We start from the raw sequence: 25,687 nt of genomic DNA, 5'->3' as shown, positions 1-25,687 counted from the left end.
GTACTGAGCCACACAGGCGCCCATAAAGCACTAGGCAACTATAAAACTTTCCACACACTCTCATTTCTTACTCATTTAGTTTTTACAACAGAGATGACTATTGTTTTTCTTAGAGAGATAGTGAGTGAGCAGGGGAGAGGGAGAGAGAGAAACCCAAGTAGGCTGCATGCCCAGCCTGGAGCCTGACCTCATGACTGTGAGATCATGACCTGAACAGAAATCAAGAGTCAGAGGCTCAACTGACTGAGCCACCCAGGCACCTCAATGGAGATAACATTTTAAAAATAAAATGTCCATGGTGTTCTCTTAATTTGGTGTAAACATTTATGTATTAGGTGGAATTATTTTTCCTGGAGGTACTTTAAGAACTAGATAACTACCTCTTTAGATACCATACAATGTGAAGGCTAGAAGAGGAATTGGATTTAATAGGCTATTAAAAATAATAGTGACAATAATGTTAACAATGCAGAAGAGTGGGCAATTTTATAATTTGCCAAGTAAGGGCATTAAAAATCTTAAAAGTCTTTATATTTTTATTTTATGACAGACCGTTTTAACACCAAAAAAAACTAGGAAGGACATGTATCAGACTAAAGGACAATTCTTTCAAGTGAATGCTGTGGCTTTATGAAAAACTCATTACTTTCTCCCCCTCATTTTACCACACATGGGGAAAATTTCAACACAGATTGCTATCAGTCCTCAGACGGTGATAGGGATTCCAAAAAGACTGTCAAAAACTGCACCCTAATCATCTAGTCGATTAAGTAACTTCTATTTCACAATATTAGCAAATCAAATTAAACAAACTGAGTACCTATTTTCTGGGAACTTACTTAAAACGAATGGCTTTTTCACAAACAGCCGATAAATTACACACACACACACACACAAACACACACAAACACACACACACACACACACACACACACACACACACACACACACACAACTCCCGAGTCTTTATGACAATTAACATTTAGGTAAGCCAAACGGAAAAACCATGTTAAGTTACATATAGTTCGCTAAGGTGTGAGTGTGTGTAACTGGCATTTATTAGGGGTTATTGACCTTTGTTTTATGAGGTCATATTTTTCCCCTTCCACATCAACTAACTGGGCATAACTTTAGAATGTCTATCTTTGAAATTGCAGGTCAAAGTCACCACATGAGAGCACTCATGAGACTAACTTCCAAGTGCATGGGCCACGTATGTTACAAAATTTTTTGAAATCATATTTCAAAATATTGACTAAACCTACTAGCATATCAAGAAAGCAATCTTCCAAAAGGGTGTGATTCTGAAAGTGTGGTTGCACCAAAGAAAAGGAAGCGAAGGAACGGAGGGTCTGGGTCTGGAAGTTTCGCTCGAGAGCCAACGGGAATTCAGCTTTAAACCCCTCCTTCAAACGTGCCACCTGGGACAGGATGTAACTTTTACTTGAAAAGTAGTGTCAGGGGTCCCATGTTCCTTTACTGAGATTCCAAGCAGGTGAGACACACCCCAGCCTCTCTTGGGCAATTCTAAATTCATGTTCTTTCTTGAGAGACTAGACTCAGATTCTTCCCACCTTCCCCAAATACACACGTGGAAGCAAGGGTAGATTTTTATTTCAGAGACTCCAAGTCCAGGGGGACAGCGGGAGAGCAATGGAAGAAAGCCACCCCTTCGTGAAGTGCACGAGGGCTTCCTCCCACCCCCCCCCCCCCCCCGCCCTATGCCCCCGTCCCCCGCCCCCTCGGCCCCCCCCCCCCCCCCCCCCCGGCCCCCTCGGCCCTCCCGGCCCCCTCGCCCCTCTCGGCCCCCTCGCCCCTCTCGGCCCCCTCGCCCCCCCACCCCCTAGCCAGGCTCCGGGCTGGCCTCCAGGGCGGCTGCGCGGTCCATCACGTGACCCTTGCGCTGCCCGCTGGGAGGCGTGGAGTCCGCGCACTCGCATGCGCACTCGCGCGCACTGCGCCTCCTCAGTCCCATGCTTTTGCTGAGGAAGAAGGTGCGGACGCCATGTAGTAGCCCAGGCTTGGGGTGGGGCTGGAGGGATGCGCCCTTGAGAGTGTGAAACAGCGCAGTAAGAGGATGGGCGCTTCCTCTCGGGGACGTTAATGGGTCTGAAACACAACTAGGGAGGAAAGGCAGCGGGGAGGGAAGTGAGAAAAAGAAGGCAGGTGAAAAGGTCTGAGGGGCCCACTGGGCGTTGAGAAGAAAGAGAAGACTAGGAGAAGTTGCGTAAGACACAGGGGCAGTGCCGTGTAATGTCTAGGGCACCAGAGCATTGGATTGCATCGTGGGGTTTGTCACAGGAGCACTTCCAGCCTCTTGGGGCAGCCCTGTGGAGTCCGCTGGGACCTAGGTTCTGACAGAAAAACGGACTTGTTTTTGCAGAGGCACAGTTACCTAGCTCTAGAAGTTTTCATTTCATCGATATGTACATTGTTACTCTGGGAGAGCAGAGAAGAGGTGTAGAAGGAAAAGGGAAGAGAAAAAGGGGAAGGGAAAAGAGAACGGCTTTCACGTTGGCTTCTCTTTTCGAACTTCTCAAGGCAAAGTGAGCGCTACTGGGCAAGCGTAATATTGTCTGCGTATTATCGTTACAGCTCTTGACGCCTAAAGGTGCTGGAAGGAGTGTAGGAGCGCTGTAGGGAATTTACCAAAAGGACATCTTTCTCTATTATTTGTTGTTGCTGTCTTTGTGTCTTATTTGTGTGAGTATGATATATGACTAATCAAACATTCATTTCAGTTATCCAGGACCAGAGTTTAAAGCAAAGTAAATTGATAGTTGAGTATCATCTCCTGAGATGTAGAGACTCTCCCGTTGTAGTTGTTTACATTTTTCGTTAGTTTAAATGTAATCTTTCAGATTCCTGGAGAAGTGATCTTCAGAATTCATGGGGAAGTAATTTAAAAGGAAAGTTTGATGCTATATTAAGGTAAGATAGGACAGTAGACACTCAGGTACCAAGAGATTGGTTCTAGTTTGGCCCAGTTTTACTTGTTTGAACTCGGTCAACGGTCTCTGCTCCTGTTTTCACATCTGTGAAAAATGACATTGGATTAGATGAACTATAAGATATATTTCAATGTTAAGATTTTTTTGAAGGTAGAAGAATCTTAAATTCTGGCAGAAACAAGGCAGAAGTGCCAAAGAGACTAGTTTGGCTGATCCTATGTAGAGGGAGTAGATGAAAATCATGGGAACGTTAGATTGGCTGCAAGTGATCTAGGACTTTGGATGCCATTCCATGGAAATTGAATTTGTTCTGGAGCAATGAATAGTGGGAAGGTTTTTGAGTTGAAGAAATACGGTAATCAGAGTTTTGAAAGATGGCCCAAATAGCAGTTGATAGGATGGGATAGGGAAGGGAGAAATTGAGTTGTTCAGATAAGTGACAGATAATGACAGCCTAAATTAAATCAGCAGGACTGGAAAGAAAGGGGAAGATTCAAAAAAGCTGTAGCATGCAGTTTGTACTTATATTTGGCATTCCTCTAAACTTTGCAGCCCTTGCCTCCAGAATATGATGGCGAGTCAAGTTGTAAAACCTGATACTAGAAATTGCAAGAGACCAAGAGAGCTGGAGGTAATCTATATGCTCCTGGAGCCTTAATCTTTGATTTTATTTTTTATACTTCTCAAATATTTTCTAGTTCAGAAAATTCTGTTGATCAATGGAATTTAATGTTTTCATACTCCCAGGACTGGGGTTGTCCCAGCAGGAACTATGTTGACTCTAGCTGCTTTTTCATCAACTAGTATAGGCCTTCAAGAAACTATTGGGAGACTTCTTTGTTCTAATTCGTGATGTAGAGACAGAAATGGGTTCATGTTCATGCATATGTGATACTTGGGTTTTACATAAGTATTTTGCTATAATAAGGATACTTAGGTACTATAGTTGCTGATATTTTAAATTAAGAGCATTGTATCCTGCTCTTCTTCACTACTACCTCTGTCAGTTGATCTGTTTGCATTTGGAACATTATTTGCTTCCTTAAAGATTATGTAATCTTGCATAATTTTGCCAGCATTTGGCTATTGTCTAAGTGAAAGTTTTACTATATTGCTATGGGAATATCTACCGGTGCAAGATACAGGAAACTTTTTCCATCAAGGGATTAAAACCATAATCAAAGTCTAATGTAAAACCAAAGTAAAATTTAGTATGTTGAACAAGGTGCTTGTTAGGCCTAAAAATTTTCTTGATAATAAAATTTTAAATGGCTGATTAGGACATGAGCACATATAATTTCTAGCATGTGTGCTTTTTTTTCTGAAAGATGTTTTATTTGCCTTTTTGGACAGCAGAATGCATATGTCCTAAGGATCTTGTTGACTGTTTATCTATTTTCTTTACTTTCTTCTATTAGCCTCAAATGCCAGATAGTCCACATCTGTCCTCTCTTGGAAAATCAGATTCCTCTTTGTCTGAAAGCTCTGGACTATTTTATAAAGATGAATCCCTGGAGAAAGATTTGAATGGTGATATATAAAATGCTTATATTTCTATACATTGATTTTATAATACAGAAAATTTGTTACAGTTCATAACTTGGTGATTTTTTTTTGAACAGACATGAGCAAAGAAATTAATCTAATGTTGTCTGCATATGCAAAGATCTTAAGGCAAGTACTTATAGCATAACCTCATGAATCTTTATCTTAGAAATAATTTTTTCTGGAAACTCTGTAATAGGAAGTTTAATTCAGTGGTTGCAGACCTATCCAGCAATTGTAATTTCAGTTTTTTTATTCTATCTCATTTATAATAGATTAATTGGTTATTTTTGAAGATTAATCCCAACTTTTCCACTAAACATCCCTTGTTTTGTTATTACCAGAGCTAAATATTAGGCTGGATATATTTTGGTCTCTAATTAGATGATATAACATTTAACATGTTACAAAAAAACTTCTTTGAGAAAAATGTCATTTATTGAAGTTAATGATAATAAGAGTGATATTAAATATAAAATATTTATGAAATATTTAAATATTATGTCTATATATTTGAGGACTGACTGAATTTAAATATTTTATTGCTCTGAGATTATCAAGCTTATTAGGTATTTGTTTTTTAAACTACTGGACAATCATAGTATTCGGATGATGGTTTGTGTGACTGTTAAAATAATGTATGTAGTTTAATATTAGAATTACAATGTAAGATACATAGTTTGCCCTGTCAGGAGACTTTGAATAGTTAAAAATATTTATGTGACTAATTTAACTTTTATTGAAGTGTTTGTAAATTAATGAAGTTTTTTAATGTGCAAAGCTATTTAAATGAAGTAGCTAACTAGTATAGCCATAATAGAAAACATCACTATAATAGTGTCACTAGATGTTATTACTATTTAGTTTAACATAAAATTTTTTTTCCTCATTAGTGAGAGAGCAGCAGTAGATGCATCTTATATTGACGAGATAGATGGACTCTTCAAAGAAGCCAATACTATTGAAAACTTTCTAATACAAAAAAGAGAGCTCCTGAGACAGAGATTTACAGTGATTGCAAACACACTGCACAGATAAAATTTGTACTTAAAATAAGCTGAGAATTTAAGCCCATTATTGTTGTATTAAGAGAATGACATTTATGCTCTGACACCTCTCTAGTTATTAAAGAAACTGTGTACCTTAAACATAGAAGGGGAAACTGCTTGAATTTCTTTTCTAGATTTAAAAGGGGCTTTATGCTGGACAATAATATGAAGTATGTACCTTTTTTTTTTGAGGCTTAAATATTTGGCATATTTCATAAAAGTGTAAATTATTTAAATTATATGTAGGTTCTTTTTTTTTTTCCTTAAACCTCCTAGCATTTCTTAAATTTCTAAAAGAGGGCTCAATGAGTTAATTTGGTAATATGTAACAATATTGCACTTTTTCTTTGCAGTACTCTAAGTAGCAGATAGGTAGCTATGGAGATAGTTTTAAAATGTTTTTCATGGTCAACATCATAAAAAAAACAAAACCTAAAGATAATTTGTCCAGTGTCACAATATGTAGTAAGATATAGCTAAGCTATTGCTATTTAATGTTACCATTTGATTATTTTCTCCATTAGTTACAATATATGGCTAATAAAAATTCTTGGTTTAAAATTATTTTCTTGTGGTAAAAGTGATAAAATAAAAACCAGAAATTACTAATCAGAACTTTATATGAGTTGGCTTTTTTACATATCAACCTTATCAGTGGTGTAGTTAATAAATTATACTTAGAAACCTTAGCCATTGTGTGATATGGGATAAAAGTTAGTGATCCATGAGTAAAAATTCGCCAAACAAGAAGACAACCTTGGTAAGTCATTTCAAACCTGTTATGATTCATTAATTGAATTTCAATTAGAGGATCTCTAATACTCATCTAGCTAAAAAAAAAAAAAAAAAAAAAAAAAAAAACCTATAAAAAATGTTCAAAGGTATTGCTATGATTTTATTGAAAACTTTTAATATGTTATATAATTATGTGTGATAACTATGTTAATCAGGTTTTTAAAAATCACAGCACACATTTTTCAGTCATATAGATCATTCAATCTATTTTATGTCTATTTTACATATATAAGCAATCACAAATTTGAGCATATTTATAAACAGCACCACAGGGAATTTGATATTCTTCTGGTGGACAGCATGTGTGCCTTGCTGCCTTGTAAATGTAAAATCTAATTTGACTGCCAGAACAGCAATCAGATTACTATTTTAAGGCAAATACACCACATAACATAAAAGGATTGAAAACTGTAAAATAAAATGTTTACTAAAAATATGGGTTAGGTAGAAAAAATTATTAGATTTGTGGAGGGATATGCTAATGACACAGGATAGTTTGGAGGTCAATGAAGTAACTCTTAGAAATGGAATTTTAAAATAACAGTGTAGCCAGAAGACTATATTTGAGTTGATATGACATATCACCTGGATTTTGAGTTAGTCTGTTACCTTACAGAATTTTTTAATGTTCTAAAAACAAAGATGTCTCTACTGGCACATCATAACTAAGAAATGTTCCTGAGTTACTGTTTACTAAACATTAATTACTATTGAGAAAGATAAGGTTAACAGATTGTTTCAGAGTACATTTCATAATATACTTGTTATATCTTGTTAGTGTCACCATTGTCAAACATCAGGGTCTTTCCTGTGCAGTTCAGAGAATTGGTCTGATCATTTCATTTGGTATGATTAAGACTAGGGTGCCTGGGTGGCTCAGTCGGTTAAGCCTTTAACCGACTTTAATCTTGATCTTGGCTCAGGTCTTGATCTCAGGATTGTGAATTCAAGCCTGGTGTTGGGCTCTGTCTTGAGCATGGAGACTCCTTAAAGGAAAAAACAAAAAACACACCTAGGGAACTGATTTTTAGTCAAAATGTGTTTACTAGGATAAAAGTTCCTAAAAGCCTAAATAAGACGGATTTTTATTAAATTTTGATGTCTTTGGTACCATCCACATAAGCAAGAATAATTCTGTGAATAATTAACAACTGGAGATAGGCTATTCCAGAAATACCATTGCCTTTTAATTTACACTGCTACTATCACTCATTTCAATAAAATTCCACGTGTTTGTAAATTACTTGTTACTGGTTACCAATAAAAATATATATTGAATATCTTTGTACGTCATACTCTGCTAGGCATTGTGGGGAATACAGCATAGTTTAAGATACTTTCTGTTCTCCCTTCTGACATTTGTAACCACTCCTTTCTTGAAATACATTTACATGTCTTTGGTAAGAAAACATGATAAGTAACTGTTAAAAAATAGGGGCGCCTGTGTGGCTCAGCTGGTTAAGTGTCTGACTTTGGCTCAGGTCATGATCTTACGGTTCGAGAGTTTGAGCCCTGCGTCAGGCTCTGTGCTGACACCTTAGAGCCTGGAGCCTGCTTCGAATTCTGTGTCTCCCTCTCTCTCTGCTCCTCCCCTGCTCATGCTCTGTCTGTCTCTCTCCTTCAAAAATAAATAAAAACATTAAAAAAAATATATATATATATTTCTGTGCAGTACTAGTTAATTCCTTTTAGTTGGAGTTACTAGAAGGCATTTGGCAAAGGGGTCAGAGAAGTAGTAAAATGGGTTTTTGAAAAGAAGGAGGGTATTTCAGGCAGGGGAAAGTTTGTTAAAATGGCACAGAAGAACAAAAACACAAACACATGGTATGTTGGATAGGCTTTTTCCTGAACTGAGAATTCACAGAAGGGAATAGTGTATCATCTAAACCACTAGAGAGGAGGGATTGAGTCTTGTTTTCTTATATTCTCAATATGTAGCACAGTATTTGATACATTGGTGCTCAAAAGTGTTTGTTAATCATTATACATTAGGGCATACCTTCACAGGGCCTTATTCATACTAGATTATCAGAAAAAGTCTTGTAAATTAAATAAATGGAAAAGAAAAGGAAGGATGATATGGTACAAAGCAGGCAGACAATGGAAGGTAGGTTGTGGCCTGATTGTAGAGTCCTTTATTGACAGACTACATTTGGACTTTATTCTGTAAGGACAGAGATGTGAACCTTTCAGAGGAGAGGAGCATCATGGATCAAGGGGCTTCATTGTAATGTGACAAGTTTAAAAGAGGAAAGTTTAGGAAGGGAGACCGCTATTGATGGTCCAATTTCAGAATTTCAAACAACTACTTATCATAGGTTGGGATACTTCTTGTGGAGAGGAGACTAAAAGTTTGCAGGCATCTGGAAGCCCTGCCCCTTTACCACCACCTCCCTGCCTCCTGCCCGCATTCCCTCCTTTCCTGTCAGTGAGCCAAAGACAGACCAGGAAGTGAGTGTGAGGTTTTGGAAATCACGGATCTGTTGCTACTGAATGTAATACCAGAATGTTTTTTCAGATCTTTCTCCATTTTGTCAGCAACCTTTCTACCATTGCAGTGGGTTTCCTTTCTGTGATGATACGTTGGATCTCAGGTAAGGGATTCGCCCCTTTCTCCTCCCCTTCTTCCTCTTCTGCCTGCTCAGGCTTAGAACTCTGTGCCTCTTTCCTGAAGAATACTGGGGGCTTCTGAACCTTTTCACTCTGTGTGTAGCAGATACAGACAGCAACACCACAGAGCTGGGAGTTACGGAAGGCTGAGTCAGGATTTGTTTACTCGTCAGGGAAACAGCCTTTCGTTTGCATACTTTACATAACATGGGGCAGGATTCATGGTTTAGGGATTCTCTTGTGTATGCACTAGGAAGAATATTCACTATTTAGACCTGTCTCAATTGAAAATCACCGCTACACTTCCTAATATAAATGTTTGGTTCTTTTATTTGCATTCTGGGGGACTGCCTTAAAACCTCTGGTTATTGTTTTGTAGCTTTCTATTATAGCTACTATTGTTATATGATTTTCTTTCTTGAAATTGGCTGATGCTGAGCTAACAGAAATCATACCGATATGCACTAGAAAATTGTTGAACAATTTAGTGGTTGCAGTATGCAAAGCAATGTGTTAGGTACTGGAGTGGGAGTAAAAACAAGTGACTCTGTACTCAAGGAATACCACTAATAAAGTATATTCATCTTTATTGCACAAGACAGAGTAAGGTAAGTGCCCTAACAGAGCTGAAATAGATGCTGTGTGAGTTCAGACTAAGGAGAATTAGTTCTTGCTATAGGAAATGGGAATGTTGTGTTTATGAAGTGGGCGACATGGGTACTGAATCCCGAAGGATGAATAGGGTAAGTGAATTTCACCTGGAGGAGATAGGAAATACCCTAGTTGAAGAGACAGATACAATTTTTTATTTATTCTTGAGAGAGACAGAGTGTGAGCGGGGGAGGGGCAGAGAGAGGGAGACACAGAATCCTGCCCAGGTTCCAGGCTCCAAGCTGTCCGCACAGAGCCTGATGTGGGGTTCAAACTCCCAAACCGCGAGACCATGACCTGAGCTGAAGTCAGATTATTACCTGACTGAGCCACCCAGGTTCCCTGAGAAGGGTATAATTATGATGAGGAGAAGAAAATAGGAAGTGTTTTAGTTTGGCTGGAACAGAAGACCTTAGTGCGGGGGCGGGCAGGGGTAGTTCTGGACAGGTAGGTTGGTGTGAGCCTGTGCAGTGCCTTCAGTGGTTGGCCAAGTGGTTTAGACTTTACTTGGTAGACAGTGAGGAGTCATTTCTGAAGGCTTTTGGAGGATTATATGATACAATCAGATCTGTACTTAGATTAATTTAGTAGCAGTGCTTCCCAACCTTTTCCACATGATACCATGCATAGAAAGTGATAATATTGGGGTGCCTGGGTGGCTTAGTTGGTTAAGTATCCAACTCTTGGATTCGGCTCAGGTCATGATCTCATGGTTCATGGATGGAGACCAGCATCAGGCTCTGTGCTGACAGCCAAGGAGCCTGCTTGGGATTCTCTCTCTTCCTCTCTCTGCCCTTCCCCCGCTCACGCACGCACGCACACGCTCTCTCTCAAAATAAATAAATAAACTTAAAAAAAAAAGAAAATGATAATAACTCTAGCTCACACTGGAGTAAATTGGGATCTGGAGCTCCATGAGCTGTTTAAAACTGGAGGCAATTGGCCTGGAGCCTCTGGCCATCCCACGTGTTTGGAGGCTCTGGCATAGGAGATAGCTTCCCTGTCTAATTTCATCTGATTAAGAGGCTGTGATAATATCATCTAAGAGGTTGTGAGGGCCTATATTAGGACAGTAGAAAGAAAGTGGCTGATATGGCAAGAGAAGTGGAAGCGTCAATGCTGATGAGGATAGGTTTGGTCCAGAAGAAAAATTGGAGGTGCTGCCCCAGTGGGGTGGACACAATAAAAATCCTTACAAAGGATTTGCCCCCAGAAACCCTTGTAAACTGAGCCCTAGTAATTTACACCTACCCTATATCATCCCCTTAGCATTCTCTTCCTGGCCCTGTCCTGGTATACTCAGCAGAACTTAACCACTTAGTGAATGTGAGGGGACAGTGAAGGAGAGGAGTTCAAGGCCCACAGAGATTTTGAAGCTAGGTGATTTCGTATGTGGGAAAAATTGATTTAGAAGGGGAAAATGAAGAATTCTCTTTTGACATGTTGAGAATCGTCTGCAAGAAGTACTTGGTGAAATTAAGGGACTAGATGAGACTACTGAGGAAGTGTGCTGACATTAAAGAGTAAAGATCCAAGATCAGACTTTAGGAACACACTCCTGAGGTGATAAGGGGAAGAGGGGCTAATAAAGGGAGTTAATAATGTTTGCAAATGCTCTACTATCATTATATTTAGTTATGACAACCAACATAAATAGGAAGAATTACCTTTCTTTTATCCCCACGGCACCCCCATTTTATCATTGAAAAACTTGAGGCTCAGAGTGGTTAGTAACTTACCCAAGGCTGTCAGCTAATAAGTGAAGCTAGCAATAAGCAAACAAAGAGGGAGCAGGGAAGTTAGAAAAGTGCAGTGTCTCAGGAACCAATAATAGAAAGGGGTTTAAGGAGGTCTAGAACACAATATCCAATGTTGTGAAAAGTCTGAAGAGTATATAATAAACTGCCAATAGTATGCTATGGAGTACAGAATGGATACACACATAAACTTTTTCTAAAATGTAAGATGTTTTAAATTATTGAATCTCTATTCAGACCATTGTCCAATCAGCGTATTCAATGTAATTCTACTTAAGTGAGAGGAGTAAAAACTGACCTCAGGATATTTATGTTAATAAAAGAGGAGAGTGAGATGAATATGCAGAATATAAATAAAAGTAGTAAGATAAATAACCAAGGGTTTCCACCTTCCAGATTTGCAAAACATCCTGTTTATACCTCCACTTCCAATAGTGTGGTTCTCATATTTTAGTGTGACTAAGAATACTTGCTTGCTATACCCTAGAGATTCTGATTAGGTCCAAGATGAAGTCCCTGAATCTCCATTTCAGCAGTAATACCTATTTCTGTTCCAAGTAGTTCTCAGACTATACTTTGAGAAACAGTGCTCAAAATGTGGATTACAGTATAAATGGTCTGTTTGTTTATTAGGCAGTGAATTCCTTTACATCAGGTTTAAAAAAATTTTTTTTAAATGTTTATTCATTTTTGAGAGGGAGACAGAGAGCACAAGTAGGGGAGGAGCAGAGAGAGAGGGAGACACAGAATCTGAAGCAGACTCCAGGCTCCAGTTGTCAGCACAGAGCCCAATGAGGTGCTCAAACCCATGAACCATGAGATCATGACCTGAGCCGGAGTCAGACTCTCAACCGACTGAGCCACCCAGGTGCCCACATCAGGTTTTATTTTTTAAGTCTATCCATTTATTTTGAGAGTGTGCATGAGCACATGTGAGCAGGGCAGAGAAAGAAGGAGAGAGAATCCCAAGTAGGCTCCATGCTGTCTGCATGGAGCCCAACATTTGGCTGGATCTCACAAACCATTAGATCATGACCTGAGCTGAAATCAAGAGTCAGACTCTCAACTCACTGAACCACCCAGCCATCCCTACATCAGGTTCTAATACTTTTTATCCCTTACCAGTTACCCCTTTGTTGAATGAATACATAATTCAAAGGAAGATGATGTTACATCTTGTTGGATTGATTGTTAAAAGCTATGGAAATAATGATGGCATTTTTGAGTATTTACTATTTTCTAAAAACTTTACATAACCTAACTCATTTATTATTTATAGCCATATTATTATCCTCATTAGAAAGGTTATTTATTTGGAAAACAGCAGGCCAGGATTTGAACCCTAGCAATCTGCAGCCAGGCAGGACCTGGGCCAATACTCTTCTTAAATATTACAGTATACTTCCTCTTAAAGGAAGTAGCATTTGAGATAGAATTTGAACAATACTAGAATTTCCTTAGGGGTAGATTAGTAGGAAGGGCATTCAGGGTAGGAGTCAATTTTATTTGGGAATTCAGAAAATAGTTGGGTTTGACTGAATTGTTTATTATTGGAAAGTAGAAGGAATCATGTACTCTAAACCAAATTTTATGAAGATTTGAAAGAAATGGGATAATAGATATAACACTGTAAAATATTTGGCTAAAATAATGCAAATCTCACTTCTTGAGAAAAATAGGGTCTCTATGTGTTAGTTTTTCTAGTTTAGACTTCTGTATCATTGTTAAAATTTTAAGTAAAATAAGGCACTAGTTAATTATATATCTGACTATCCCTCTGTGTTAGGCAACACTACCTTGTGAACGAACACGAAATAAATATGAAGAGGGATAATTAAAAAAATTTTTTTAGTATTTATTTTCAAGAGATAGAGTGCAAGCAGAGGAGGGCAGAGAGAGGGAGACACAGCATCTGAAGCAGGCTCCGGGCTCTGAGCTGTCAACACAGAGCCCGATGTGGGGTTCAAACTCATGAACCGTGAGATCATGACCTGAGCCGAAGTCAGATGCTTAACTGATTGAGCCACCCAGGTGCCCTTAACAGGGATAATTTTTACCTTCTTATTGTATAATAATGATTTTTTCTTCTTGTGGCTTTTGAACTTCAAGTAATTTCAGACCAAGTATCACTGCTTAATTTAATTTATGATACCCTTCTTTTAGAAAATGCCATGCACATTCAAGTGTATGCCATTAAAATGGAAGAAGCTGAACTACAGACCCTACTAAATTCTTATAAATCGCTGGGAAATCTTTGGGATCCCATTCTGGTGGATCAAAAGTAATTATGATAGTAATGAATACTGGTCATTTTTTTTAAGCTTTCTTTTCTTTTCTTTTCTTTTCTTTTCTTTTCTTTTCTTTTCTTTTCTTTTCTTTTCTTTTTCTTTTCTTTTCTTCTTTTCTTTTCTTTCCTTATTTAGAGAGAGTGCACTCGCCTGAGTAGAGGAGGGGCAGAGAGAGAGGGAGAGAGAGAATCCCAAGCAGGCTCTGTGCTGTCAGTGCAGACCCCAACAAGGTGCTGGATCCCATGAACCATGAGATCATGACCTGAGTGGAAATCAAGTCATTCGCTGAACTGACTGAGCCACCCAGGCGCCCCTAGTGGTCATTTTTTAAAAATCCTAAAATGAGGTTGCTGTTAGCACATCTTGGGTTAATATGTAGATTCAGTCTTGTGAAAAGAGGAGTATTGTTCAACTATGAGAAATGATAATAATAATTAAGTCCTGAGTGTACTGCAAGAATACAAAGAGGATTGTTGTGCTTCACAAATGGAGATCCAGAGAGTTGATGGTCTGACAATGAGGGAAGAGAGGAATTTGGAGGCTATATTTGGACCTATATATAGGTTTACTTTTCCTTTACCAGTAGATAAGAATATTGTCTGAGGGAGAAACAGGCATGTTTATGGAAGATTGGTAAAATTTTTTGTGCTCCTGGTTTCCTCTTCACAGTTTTGAAGAAGTATGTGGAAAGTACTCGTCAGAAGAAGGCAATCTTCAGTAAGCAAGAGAGGCTTCCATGTATTGCACCACTAGTAACCACGGTGGAGGAGACACCACAGATTGTCTCTGCTTGCGTCCGAGGGCATTTTCCTCAGTGGCTCCGTGGCTACCTGCTTCGAGTTGGGCCTGGGAAATTTGAGTTCGGGAAGGATAAGTAAGTCTTGAATTTGGAAAACCATTTGGATTTTTTAGCATGGCTGGTTCTATGGAATATACATTACGTCTGCTTTCTCTCTGAGGCTAACATTGTCATGCAGTCCCTTTGATTACACATGAGGAAGCTGTAGTCTACAGGAAAAAGAAAAAGGAAACTTAATTCTTTTTCTTAAAAAGTCCTGACTTTTCTGCTCTGCAGAATATTCTGAATTTGGAGTTCTCTTGAAGGCTCATGCCAAAAGAGAAGTGTCAGGAACTGTCTGTATGACCACTGAGCTCTGTTTCGCCACAAGTTCCTGAAGGAAGGAGCAACGTCTTCACCTCATACAGCTCCCTCACCCAGTGTCCCCCAGACACAGTGGCTCTTTCGGTTCCTCAAACTGGGCACATTTATTTTTGCTCAGGGTCTTGGCATTGGCTCTCATCTGTCTTTCCAAGTCTGATTCTTATTACAGTATCAGCTCAAGTCTCATGTTCTTTGAGCTTCCCCAATGTCCCAATCTAAAAATGCTATTATTAATTATATTTCCTATTTTAATTCTCTGCACAGCACTATCAATGTCTAGTACTTTTTGTTTGTGTTCCTCCACTAGAATAAAAATTCCATGAGAGCAGGGAGTTTTTTCTTGTTTGCCCTATATCCCCAGTATTTAGGACAGTGCCCTGCTCTTAAATAGCACTCAATCAATACATGGAAATAAATGAAAAAGACCAATAACTCTTTAGTACATTATTTCTCTGTGTGGTTAGTAGGGACATGAAGTGGTGTAAAGAAACCCTTATGGTAAGGGAGGAATCTTCTTTGCTTTAAACATTTTTAAATAATAGAAACTTTTTTTCACTATAAAACTTTTTATCTGTATAAAACTTTTTGAAATATAGAACAGAGTGGGGCTTGGGTACCCTGGGTGGCTCAGTCAGTTAAGCATCCAACTGTTCAGCTCAGGCCATGATCTCATGGTTCATGGGTTCCAGCCCCACGTGGGGCTCTGTGCTGCTTGGGATTCTCCGTCTCTTTTTCTCTCTGTCCCCGCCTTGCTCACACTCTCTCACTCTCAAAAATAAACTTAGAAAAAATAATAAAAGAACATAGTGGGAGAAAATGTGGGTCACATTCTCTGTTAGCACTTTAATGTATCTCCTGCTAGTCTTTGCCCCATTTCTATAGATTTATTTTGAACAATTACACTCATATTGTATGTAGACTTTTTAAAAGTTCATTTATTTATTTTGAGAGAGACAGACACAGTGTGAGTGGGAGAGGGGCAGAGAGAGAGGGGAAGAGAGGATCCCAAGCAGGCTCTGTGCTGTCACCGCAGAGCCCTATGTGGGACTCAAACTCATGAAACCGTGAGATCATGACCTGAGCTGAAACCAAGAGTCTAATGCTTAACTGACTGAGCCTTCCAGACACCTTGTATGTAAACTTTTTAAAATTGAGGTATAATTGACTTAACATTATATTAGTTTCAGGTGTAAAACATAATGGCTAATATTTGTATTGTTGCAAAATGATCACCACAGTAAGTCTAGTTAACATGTGTCACCACACAGTTACAAAACCATTTTTTTTCTTGTGATGAGGACTTTTAAGATTTATTCTCTTAGTAGCTTTTTTTTTTTTAATTTTTTATTTTTATTTTTATTTTTTTTTTAATTTTTTTTTTCCAACGTTTTTAATTTATTTTGGGGACAGAGAGAGACAGAGCATGAACGGGGGAGGGGCAGAGAGAGAGGGAGATACAGAATCGGAAACAGGCTCCAGGCTCTGAGCCATCAGCCCAGAGCCCGACGCGGGGCTCGAACTCACGGACCGCGAGATCGTGACCTGGCTGAAGTCGGACGCTTAACCGACTGCGCCACCCAGGCGCCCCTCTTAGTAGCTTTTAAATATACAATACAGTATTATTGACTATTGTCACCATGTTGTATATCACATTCCCATTGCTTAACTTATTTTTGTACCTTTTAACTTCCTTCGCCCATTTCACCTAACCTTACCTCCTCATCTCTTGAAATCACTGATCTGTTCTGTATATCTATGAGTTTAGGGTTTTTGTTTTGTTTTGTTTTAAAGATTCTATATATAAATGAGATCATATGGTATTTTCTTTGTCTTTCTCTGTCTCTTATTTTATTTAGCAAAATGCCCTTAACCATGTTGTCACAAATGGTAAGATATCTTTATTTATGGCTGAATAATATTCCACTGTATACAGTAAATCCTTGGATTGTGAGTAACTTGTTCTGTGAGTGTTCTGCAAAGTGAGCAGACATTTCTAATAAATTTTAACTTGATAAACGAGCAATGCCTTGCAATATGAGTAGTACATGATACCAAACGTCACATGATCACAACTGAGCCGGTGGTTCCTCTCTCTCTCTCTCTCTGTCTCTCTCTCTCTCTCTCTCTGTCTCTCTCTCTCTCTCTGCGGGATTGTGGGTGATTGTGTCCCATGCTTGGATGCTTGGTCTCAGGTTGCCATGTTTGGTAGAAATCAGTGATTTTTTTAGAACGTTGGAAGGGTCCTACAGCTGGCACTAGTGTATTTTTTGTCAGTTCAGAGCACCTATGAGCAGTCCTTTGCTTTTCCATCCAAGAGTGAGCTTAGGAATGCTTTGCTTCATTCTAGGTCAGGCTTCCTGCAGATACAGACCCTTTCCTCTGCTGCCTTATTGCCAGTTACATTAAATACAGTATTAAAAAAAATAAAATAAATAACAGTATATGACAAGAGTTTATTAATGTTGTACTGTAGTGTACATCTGTGCAAGCATATACAATGGCCCATGCAGAAAAAGATTCCATTGAGCCAATAGATAGCAGTGATTCCCTTAGTGATAGTGAAAGTCATCCTACACAGTAACCCTCCTTTCTCTTGTCTCCCTGACCCCAGTCATGAAGGTTTTCAAAGAAAGTACAAGTTAATTTGTTTTTCTTTATATTTTGTATTTTCTTTATTATTTTGTATTATATTAAAGTATTGTAATCATTTCTATATAACTATTTTTAGGTTGTGGAACAAATCATCTGAGTTTCCATTATTTCTTATGGGGAAATTTGCTTACAGATACAAGTGCTTTGGATTACAAGTGTGTTTCTGGAATGAATTAAGCTCACAAACCAAGGTTTTACTGTCTACATATACCACATCTTCTTTATCTATTCATCCACTGATGGAAATTTAGGTTGTTGCTGTGTCTTGGCTGTTGTAAATAATGCTACATTGAACATGGAGGTGCAGATATCTTCTGGAGTTAGTGTTTTTGTTTTCTTTAGATAAGTACCCAGAAGTAGGATTACTGAATGATATGGTAGTTCTGACAGTGGCTGTGCATATTTACATTCCCACCAACGGTACATACACAAGGGTTCCCTATTCTCTACATCCTCACCAACACTTGCTATTTCTTGTCTTTTTGATACTAGCCATCCTAACAAGTGCAAGTTGATATCTCATTGTGGTTTTGATTTGCATTTACGTCGTGATTGGTGATACTGAGCATTTTTCCATGTCCCTATTGACCATCTTCATGTCTTCTTTGGGAAAACGTCTATGCAGATCTTCTGCCCTTTTTTTTAAAATTTATTTGTTCTGAGAGAGAGAGAGAGAGCATGAGCGCATGTGATGAGTGGGGGAGGGGCAGAGAGAGAGGGAGAGAACCCCAAGCAGGCTCCACATTGTCAGCTTAGAGCCTGACTCGGGGCTCCATCTCATGAACTGCAAGATCATGACCTTAGTCAAAATTAAGAGTTGGATGCTTAACCGACTGAGCCACCTCGGTACCCCCTTCTGCCATTTTTTAATTGGATTATTAGTTTTTTTGGTATTGAGTTGTGTGGGTTCTTTATGTTTTGGATATTAACTGATTTTTTTTTGGCTCTGGTTTAAAAACTTTCACACTATCATAAGCCTTTTATACATGTTGCTATGAAATCTGAATGACCATTATTTTTAATGGCTGAATGATATTGCAGGAAACATTGCCTTTAAAAAAAGTAGTAAAATACACATAGCATTAAATTTACCCATCCTAATTATTTTTAAGTGTACAGTTGAGTTACATTAAGTACATACACATTATTGTGCTGTCATGACCACCATCCATCCACTTTTCATCTTGCAAACTGAAACTCTGTTCCCATTAAACAGTGACTCCTCTGGGAATGCAAACTGGTGCAGGTACTCTGGAAAACAGTATGGAGGTTCCTCAAAATATTAAAAATAGAACTACCCTGTACCCAGCAATAACACTACTAGGATTTTATCCAAATGATATGAGAGTGCTGATTCATAGGGGCACATGTACCCCAATGTTCATAACAGCAGTATTGACAATAGCCTAAGTATGGAAAGAGCCCACATGTCCATCAACTGATGAATAGATAAAGAAGATGTGGTGTGTGTATATATATACATGTATACATACATATACATATATATCTACATACACACACACAATGGAATATTACTCAGCAATCAGAATGAAATCTTGCCATTTGCAATAATGTGGATGGAACTAGAATATATTATGCTAAGCGAAATAAGTCAGCCAGAGAAAGACAAATAATCATATGATTTCACTCATATGTGGAATTTAAGAAATACAGCAGATGAACATAGGGGAAGGGAAGCAAAAAAAAGATGAAAACAGAGAGGGATGGGGTGCCTGGGTGGCTTAGTCAGTTGAGTGTCCAGCTTCGGCTCAGGTCATGATCTCAAGGTTCATGAGTTTGAGCCCCGCATCAGGGTCTGTGCTGACAGCTGTTAGGCTAGAGCCTGCCTCGGATTCTTTGTCTCCTCTCCTCTCTCTCTCTCTCTCTCTTTCTCTCTCTCCTCTCCCCTGTTTATGCTGTCTCTCTCTCTTTCTCAAAAACAAACATAAATTTTTTTTTTTTTTAAAACAGAGAGGGAGGGAGGCAAACCATAAGAGACTCTTAAATACAGAGAACAAACTGAGGTTTGCTGGCAGAGTGTTGGGTGAGGTGATGGGCTAATTGGGCAATGGGCATTAAGGAGAGCACTTGTGGGGATGAGCACTGGGTGTTATATGTAAGTGATGAATCACTAAATTCTATTCCTGACATCATTATTACACTAGATGTTAACTAACTTGGATTTAAATTAAATAAATAAACAAAAAAAGAAAAAAGAAAAATCAACTTTAGGAAAAGTAGAAAATGGCATAAGGAAGGAAAAGTAATTATAGTTTTCTACATGATTGTGTTGTGAATGACATTTTTATAGTCAATAATATGAATATTAAGTGTTAATCTAATTAATATTATGATAGTGATATTTAAAATATTGGGAGATTTAAAGGGTGCTCATGCATTGTGGAGATGGGGAGAGAGAGGAGAGCTAAATCCTGATGTTTCCTAGTAGAAAGCCAATAAAAGTCTAATGTGAAAAATAACAAGCATGTTAATTAGCAATATGGAAGTAAAAATCAAGAGTCAAATTAAAGTATTTGAAAGCGTTGGCCTCTAGGGACAGGAAAATGGAGTAAAGGGATTAGAGACTTCAGTTTATCATAGGAAGTTTTTTGGAATTGGTCGATTCTTTAAAACTACATATATGAGGGGCGCCTGGGTGGCGCAGTCGGTTAAGCGTCCGACTTCAGCCAGGTCACGATCTCGCGGTCCGTGAGTTCGAGCCCCGTGTCGGGCTCTGGGCTGATGGCTCAGAGCCTGGAGCCTGTTTCCCATTCTGTGTCTCCCTCTCTCTCTGCCCCTCCCCCGTTCATGCTCTGTCTCTCTCTGTCCCAAAAATAAATAAACGTTGAAAAATAAATAAATAAATAAAATAAAACTACATATATGAAATTGAACTATGTGTGTGCATTTAAACTACATAGATGTGCGATTTAAATTAAAATTGCAGGAACTTCCGGTTGCTCAGTGGGTTAAAGGTCAGACTCCTGATTTCAGTTTAGGTCATGGTCTTGCAGTTGGTGAGGTGGGGCTCTGCACTGACAGCAAGGAGCCTGCTTAGGATTCTCTCCCTCGTCTTCTCTCTCCCTCTTTTTCTCTTTTGCTCAAAATAAATAAATAAACTTAAAAAATAAATTAAATTAAAATTGCAGAAGAAAAAAACATGAAGTAATATAATTTAAGGGAAGAGAGGAATCCTCTATATTTTCTTCCAGTCCTCCCCTTGTCCTTGAAGGAGTTTAGGACACATATTCCAAAATATGCCACTTCAGCATACTGAGCTGAAGGCACTTGAGAAACAGCAGATGCAGGAAGGGCTCCTGACCTCCCCTTTTCTACCTAAAAACAGGCCATAAAATTTCCTACAGGAAGGGAGCCCTCCCTGTACCAGGAGGCTCTTATCACCAGAGCCTGGGAACGGACGTTGAAATGGATCTTATGTACAAGCTTATTAAAATAGCCTCATCTTCCGCTAGGTTTGCTTCTCTCATATAGCTCATGTTGCTTCTCCCAGTTTACTGCCCCCAGCCCTGACTCCTGGTCTTGTCGTTTCCTCACAAACTTATCGTTTCTTGTCTTAAAAAAAAGGTATCAAAGCTTCCTGCTCTAGTCACTTCTCCAGGGCTTCATTATCATACCAAGGCCCCCACAGACATGTAGAAATTTAATAAAATGTATACTTTTCTCCTGTTAAAAAAATATAAATAAATAAACAGTGACTCCTCATTCTCCCATTTCTAAGCCCCTCCCCTTGCATTCTACTTTGTGTTAGCTACATTATTCCCTTAGGCCCTGGTGAGACTCTGATCATGGTCCGGCTCTTCTTTTCCTAGCTGTTATTGGAAAGAGATAAACTTTAGGAGCAAGATATATTTATTAATATTTATATATTCAAGATATATTTCTTAATATTCCAGATATTTTAATTTGCTGAACCTGTTGCATCTTGTCTTCACTTGATTAACAGATTTATAAAATGCTAGTGCTGAAAGGCATTAAATGCAGTGTGTTCCTCACCCCTAGCTGTGTAAAAAGCGCTTAAGAAGTTACTTTAGATGCCTCCAGTGGAGTTGCAGCTGAGGGGGCTGGGAGATTGGGAGGTAGTTTGGAGGTAGAGAAAAAGAAGGTAAATGAGCCGGCCTATGGATCCCTCTGGCCCTAATTAGCAAAGGTGTGCTTTTTTTCTGTTTATATATCTGGATTTCAACAAGTTGTAATCTGAAAAAAGATTAGAAGGCAAACAGAAGCGTGAGAAGGAAGAGAAAAATGACACTATTAGCCCAATCCCTAGACTGTAACAGCCTCTGAAAGCATATGGTGTTTCATCTGCTGCCCTGGTAAACTTTAGAACCAAGCAGCAGAGCTCCTCAGCGCCTAGGCTTGCGCTACAGGCCTCTTTTCAGATAAACGTCTTTGTGGGTGGGGGAGGTGGGTGGTGAATTGGCAGTCAGTACATTTTCATTTTCTTCTTTCCCTTTAGTGCCCTTGTCCCCCCACTGCCTTTCCTGCCAAATTGCTTTTTTTCTAGTTCACCCTACTTTTTGGGATGTTGTAAGATCCCAGGATTTGGAGTCAGCACTGAATTCAAATTTCTTTCTTGCCACTTACCAGCCTTGTGACCCTGGCATGTTTTTATTCTGTACCTTGGTATTAATATTTATTCACAGGATCAGTGTGTGATAAATAAATAATTATTAAAATAATATTTTATATTTATATATAAAATAAATTTTTATTTTTTTAATGTTTATTAATTTTTGAGAGAGAGATGGGGCGAGGGGCAGAGAGAGAGGGAAACAGAGGGTCCAAAGCAGGGTCTATGCTGACAGCAGAAAGCCCAATGCGGGCTCGAATTCACAGACCAGGAGATCATGACCTGAGTCGAAGTCTGACGCCCAACTGACTGAGCCACCCAGGTGTCCCTATATTTATTTCCTATATTTATTTTTATGTCTGCAGGAAAGGATATGGTAAAGTGCTTAGCACAGTCCTGTCAGGTAGTTGCTCCTTCTGTCATATATACTATTTTTTTTTAATTACTTCTCTGTTGTCTCAGTGATCACTTTATGATATAGTTATTTATGTGCCTGTAAGCACTGGTCTTGGCACAAGCCTGGCAGATAGCAGGAGCTCAAGAAAAGTTGGCTGGTTTCAGTAAATTAATACATGGAATGATAGGGTCTAGTCTAGAAGGATATTATGAAATGGAATCTAGCAAGTTGAATATATTATTAGGTAGATGAAAAAATTTTTTATAAGTGCAAGGATGAAAGTGATGTGACTTAACAGTAGAATGTATTAAAAATTACTTAGGGGTTTTAGTTGATAGTTCAGTGTGAGTCAACAATATGAGGTGGTAACCAAAAATAAATAAAGAAAGAGAACAAAAGAACGTGAAGTCTCTTAAATGAGGAAACTGAGTGTCTGGTTACCCAGAGTATTGTGTTTGAGACTATGTATTGTAGTTTTAGAGGTATTTAGATAAGAATAGCAATAATTATTGAAATTATTTTGTTTTTAGTGTTTTTTGAAAAAAAATTACCAAAACAGAGAAACTACCAGCTAACATAATCAAGAAGAAAAAGGGAAGAAGTACAAATATTCAAAACAGGAAATGGTAGTGGAAAGAAATCCATTGAAATAGATAAAATTTACGAGACTTTCTAGGCCGTTATGCAGATACATTTCAGAACCTCGTGAAATGGATAATTTTCTGGGAAAACACAGATTACCAAAATTCATAGAGATAGCAGGTTTGAACAGAACAGTTTTCATAGAGGAAAAAGGGGTACTTGTTAATTATCTACCTCTCAAAAAAAGCACCAGGCCCAGATTTCTTCATAGAGAAATGCTACCAAACCTTCAAATATCAAATAGTCCTAAAGCTCTGTATATCATTTCAGAGAAAATGAAACAAGTATAATGTTCATTATCTACACATGATGCAGACAGTACAGAAAATGTATTCATATTACTTATGAATATCAATGAAAAAATAAAAAATATATAGTGCTAATACAGTACAAAAATATTTTAACAACAAATAGAATCCAACACTATATAAAAATATAATTCACAATGATGAGGTAGGATTAATTTCAAGAATGCAAAGTAGTTTCATTATTTGGAAATCCATTAATATATGCCATATTAATAGGTCTCAGGATAAATAATCATAGGATTATCTCTATAAATGCTGACAAAACTTTTGTCAGAATTCAACATCCATTCCTCATAAAAATACTCAAGAAAACAGGACTTGATGGATACTTTCTTAATGTGATTTTATATACATACATACACATATATACACACACAGGTAAATATATGTGCATCCAATATATATGTAATAATATATTTATATATAAATATATGTATGTGGATATATATGTATATACACATGTGGATATAAAGGTATAAGTATGTGTATATGTATATATACATATACATATAATACATTTTGTGTGTGTATATATATATATATATATACACATTTATATATTTTTTTTACACATTTATATTTTTATATATGTGTGTATATATGTATACATGCATACACAAACATATATATTTTACTCTCAATCTTAAAACCAGTGATATTAAAATGAGAAACACTATAGGTATTTTAAGATAGGAGCAAGGAAAGGATGTCCCCTATTCCACTGCTTTTCAACCGGATGTAACCAATACAGTCTGACTAAAGAAACTGATTAGAGGCCCAAAGATTAGTAGGGTAAGACTCTCTGTTTGCAGATGATATCCTAGTAAATCTGGAAGACCCACAGAATCAATGACAAAACCAATTCAAACAATAAAAGGTAAGGTAACAGGATGTAAAATTAACCTACTGAAATCAATAGCCTTCATATACACAAACAATAACTAGTTAGGGCACATAATGGTAGAAAAAACTTTTACAGTAGCAACAAAGAAGAAACTTAATAAGAAATGTGCAAACTTTAAAAACACTCCTTGGGGTGCCTGGGTGGCTCAGTCCGTTGACGCTTGATTTTGGCTCAGATTGTGATCCTAGGGTCATAGGATAGAGCTCCATGTTGGGCCCTGCACTGAGCATGGAGCCTGCTTGAGATTCTCTGTCTCTGTCTCTCTCCCCCTGCCTTTCTCCCTTACTCTCATTCACTCACTCACTCTCTCTCTAAAATCACAAGACTCCTAAAAGACGCAATCAAGCAAATGATAAAACATCCTGTGTTCTTGAATAGGATAATTCAACATCATAAAGATGTCAGTATTCCCTAAGTTAATTTTAAAATTTAATACAATCTTTAAAATTCCAACAAGCTTTTAAAGGAAATTAGATGAATACTAAAGTTTATATGGAAAAATAAATATGCAAGTATAGTCAAGAAAACATGAAAAAAAGAAGATTTTCAGTGAAGGGACTAGCCTTTTCGACATTAAAAAATACTATAAACACTCTATGATTAGGGGCGCCTGGGTGGCGCAGTCGGTTAAGCGTCCAACTTCAGCCAGGTCACGATCTCGCGGTCCGTGAGTTCAAGCCCCGCGTCAGGCTCTAGGCTGATGGCTCAGAGCCTGGAGCCTGTTTCCGATTCTGTGCCTCCCTCTCTCTCTGCCCCTCCCCCGTTCATGCTCTGTCTCTCTCTGTCCCAAAAATAAATAAACGTTGAAAAAAAAAAAAATTTAAACACTCTATGATTAAAACATTGTGATATCAGTACATAAATAAACAAGTGATATAGAATAGAAAGCCAAGAAATAAACCCAATAACTAATGGAAATTTAATTTATTATAAGATGGCATCTGAAATCACTGGGCAAAGAGAGTCTTGTTTTACTTTTAAATTTATTTCCTGCATTTTTTTATTGTGGTAAACAATATGTAATGTAAAATTTACCATCTTAGCCATCTTTAGAGGTAAAGGTTAGTGTTAAGTTTATTCACATTGTTGTGGAACAGATCTTCAGAACTTTTTCAGCCTGCAAAACTGAAACTCTACCTTTTTGTGTGTGTGACTAGATTGTTTTGTTTATAATAATGTCCTCAAAGTTCTTCTGTGTTGTAGCATGTGACAGAATTTCCTTTCCTTCCTTTTTAATGGACACTAGGTTGTCCATTTTTTGATTGTCATAAATAATGCTGCTATAAACACAGGTATACAAATATTTCTTTGATTCCTTGCTTCCAGGGCCATTGCATTTTAACACAATGGTGTTAGCCTTGCTTATCTGTGCTGAAGACATATTA

The 25,687-nt window shown here is 38.0% G+C and overlaps 2 protein-coding genes across 6 annotated transcripts in view; both read left to right on the top strand.

Moving 5' to 3' along the window:
• Positions 1-6,160, top strand: part of TEX12 (testis expressed 12) — a 59,019-nt gene extending 52,859 nt beyond the window's left edge. The window contains exons 1-6 of one of the 3 annotated variants that reach the window (XM_086679139.1): positions 1,938-1,994; positions 2,596-2,703; positions 3,504-3,582; positions 4,370-4,481; positions 4,574-4,625; positions 5,390-6,160. In XM_086679139.1, the coding sequence (XP_086535265.1) occupies positions 3,520-3,582; positions 4,370-4,481; positions 4,574-4,625; positions 5,390-5,534 (372 nt within the window). In that variant the 5' untranslated portion in view covers positions 1,938-1,994; positions 2,596-2,703; positions 3,504-3,519 and the 3' untranslated portion in view covers positions 5,535-6,160. Of the gene's footprint in view, positions 1-1,937; positions 1,995-2,519; positions 2,704-3,503; positions 3,583-4,369; positions 4,482-4,573; positions 4,626-5,389 lie in introns of those variants that run through there. The other 2 variants (XM_086679138.1, XM_086679140.1) reach the window with 2 other exon arrangements.
• The window catches only part of BCO2 (beta-carotene oxygenase 2), a 107,128-nt gene that overhangs the window by 52,788 nt on the left and 28,653 nt on the right, over positions 1-25,687 (top strand). Inside the window, exons 2-3 of one of the 3 annotated variants that reach the window (XM_086679127.1) lie at positions 8,859-8,934; positions 14,316-14,520. In XM_086679127.1, the coding sequence (XP_086535253.1) occupies positions 8,916-8,934; positions 14,316-14,520 (224 nt within the window). In that variant the 5' untranslated portion in view covers positions 8,859-8,915. Of the gene's footprint in view, positions 1-8,551; positions 8,935-14,315; positions 14,521-25,687 lie in introns of those variants that run through there. The other 2 variants (XM_025929099.2, XM_025929095.2) reach the window with 2 other exon arrangements.

This window comes from Puma concolor, chromosome D1, assembly GCF_028749965.1.
Source record: "Puma concolor isolate L17-30 chromosome D1, mPumCon1.1.hap2, whole genome shotgun sequence".
NCBI classification, from domain to species: domain Eukaryota; kingdom Metazoa; phylum Chordata; class Mammalia; order Carnivora; family Felidae; genus Puma; species Puma concolor.
This window is presented reverse-complemented; position numbering and strand designations above follow the sequence as displayed.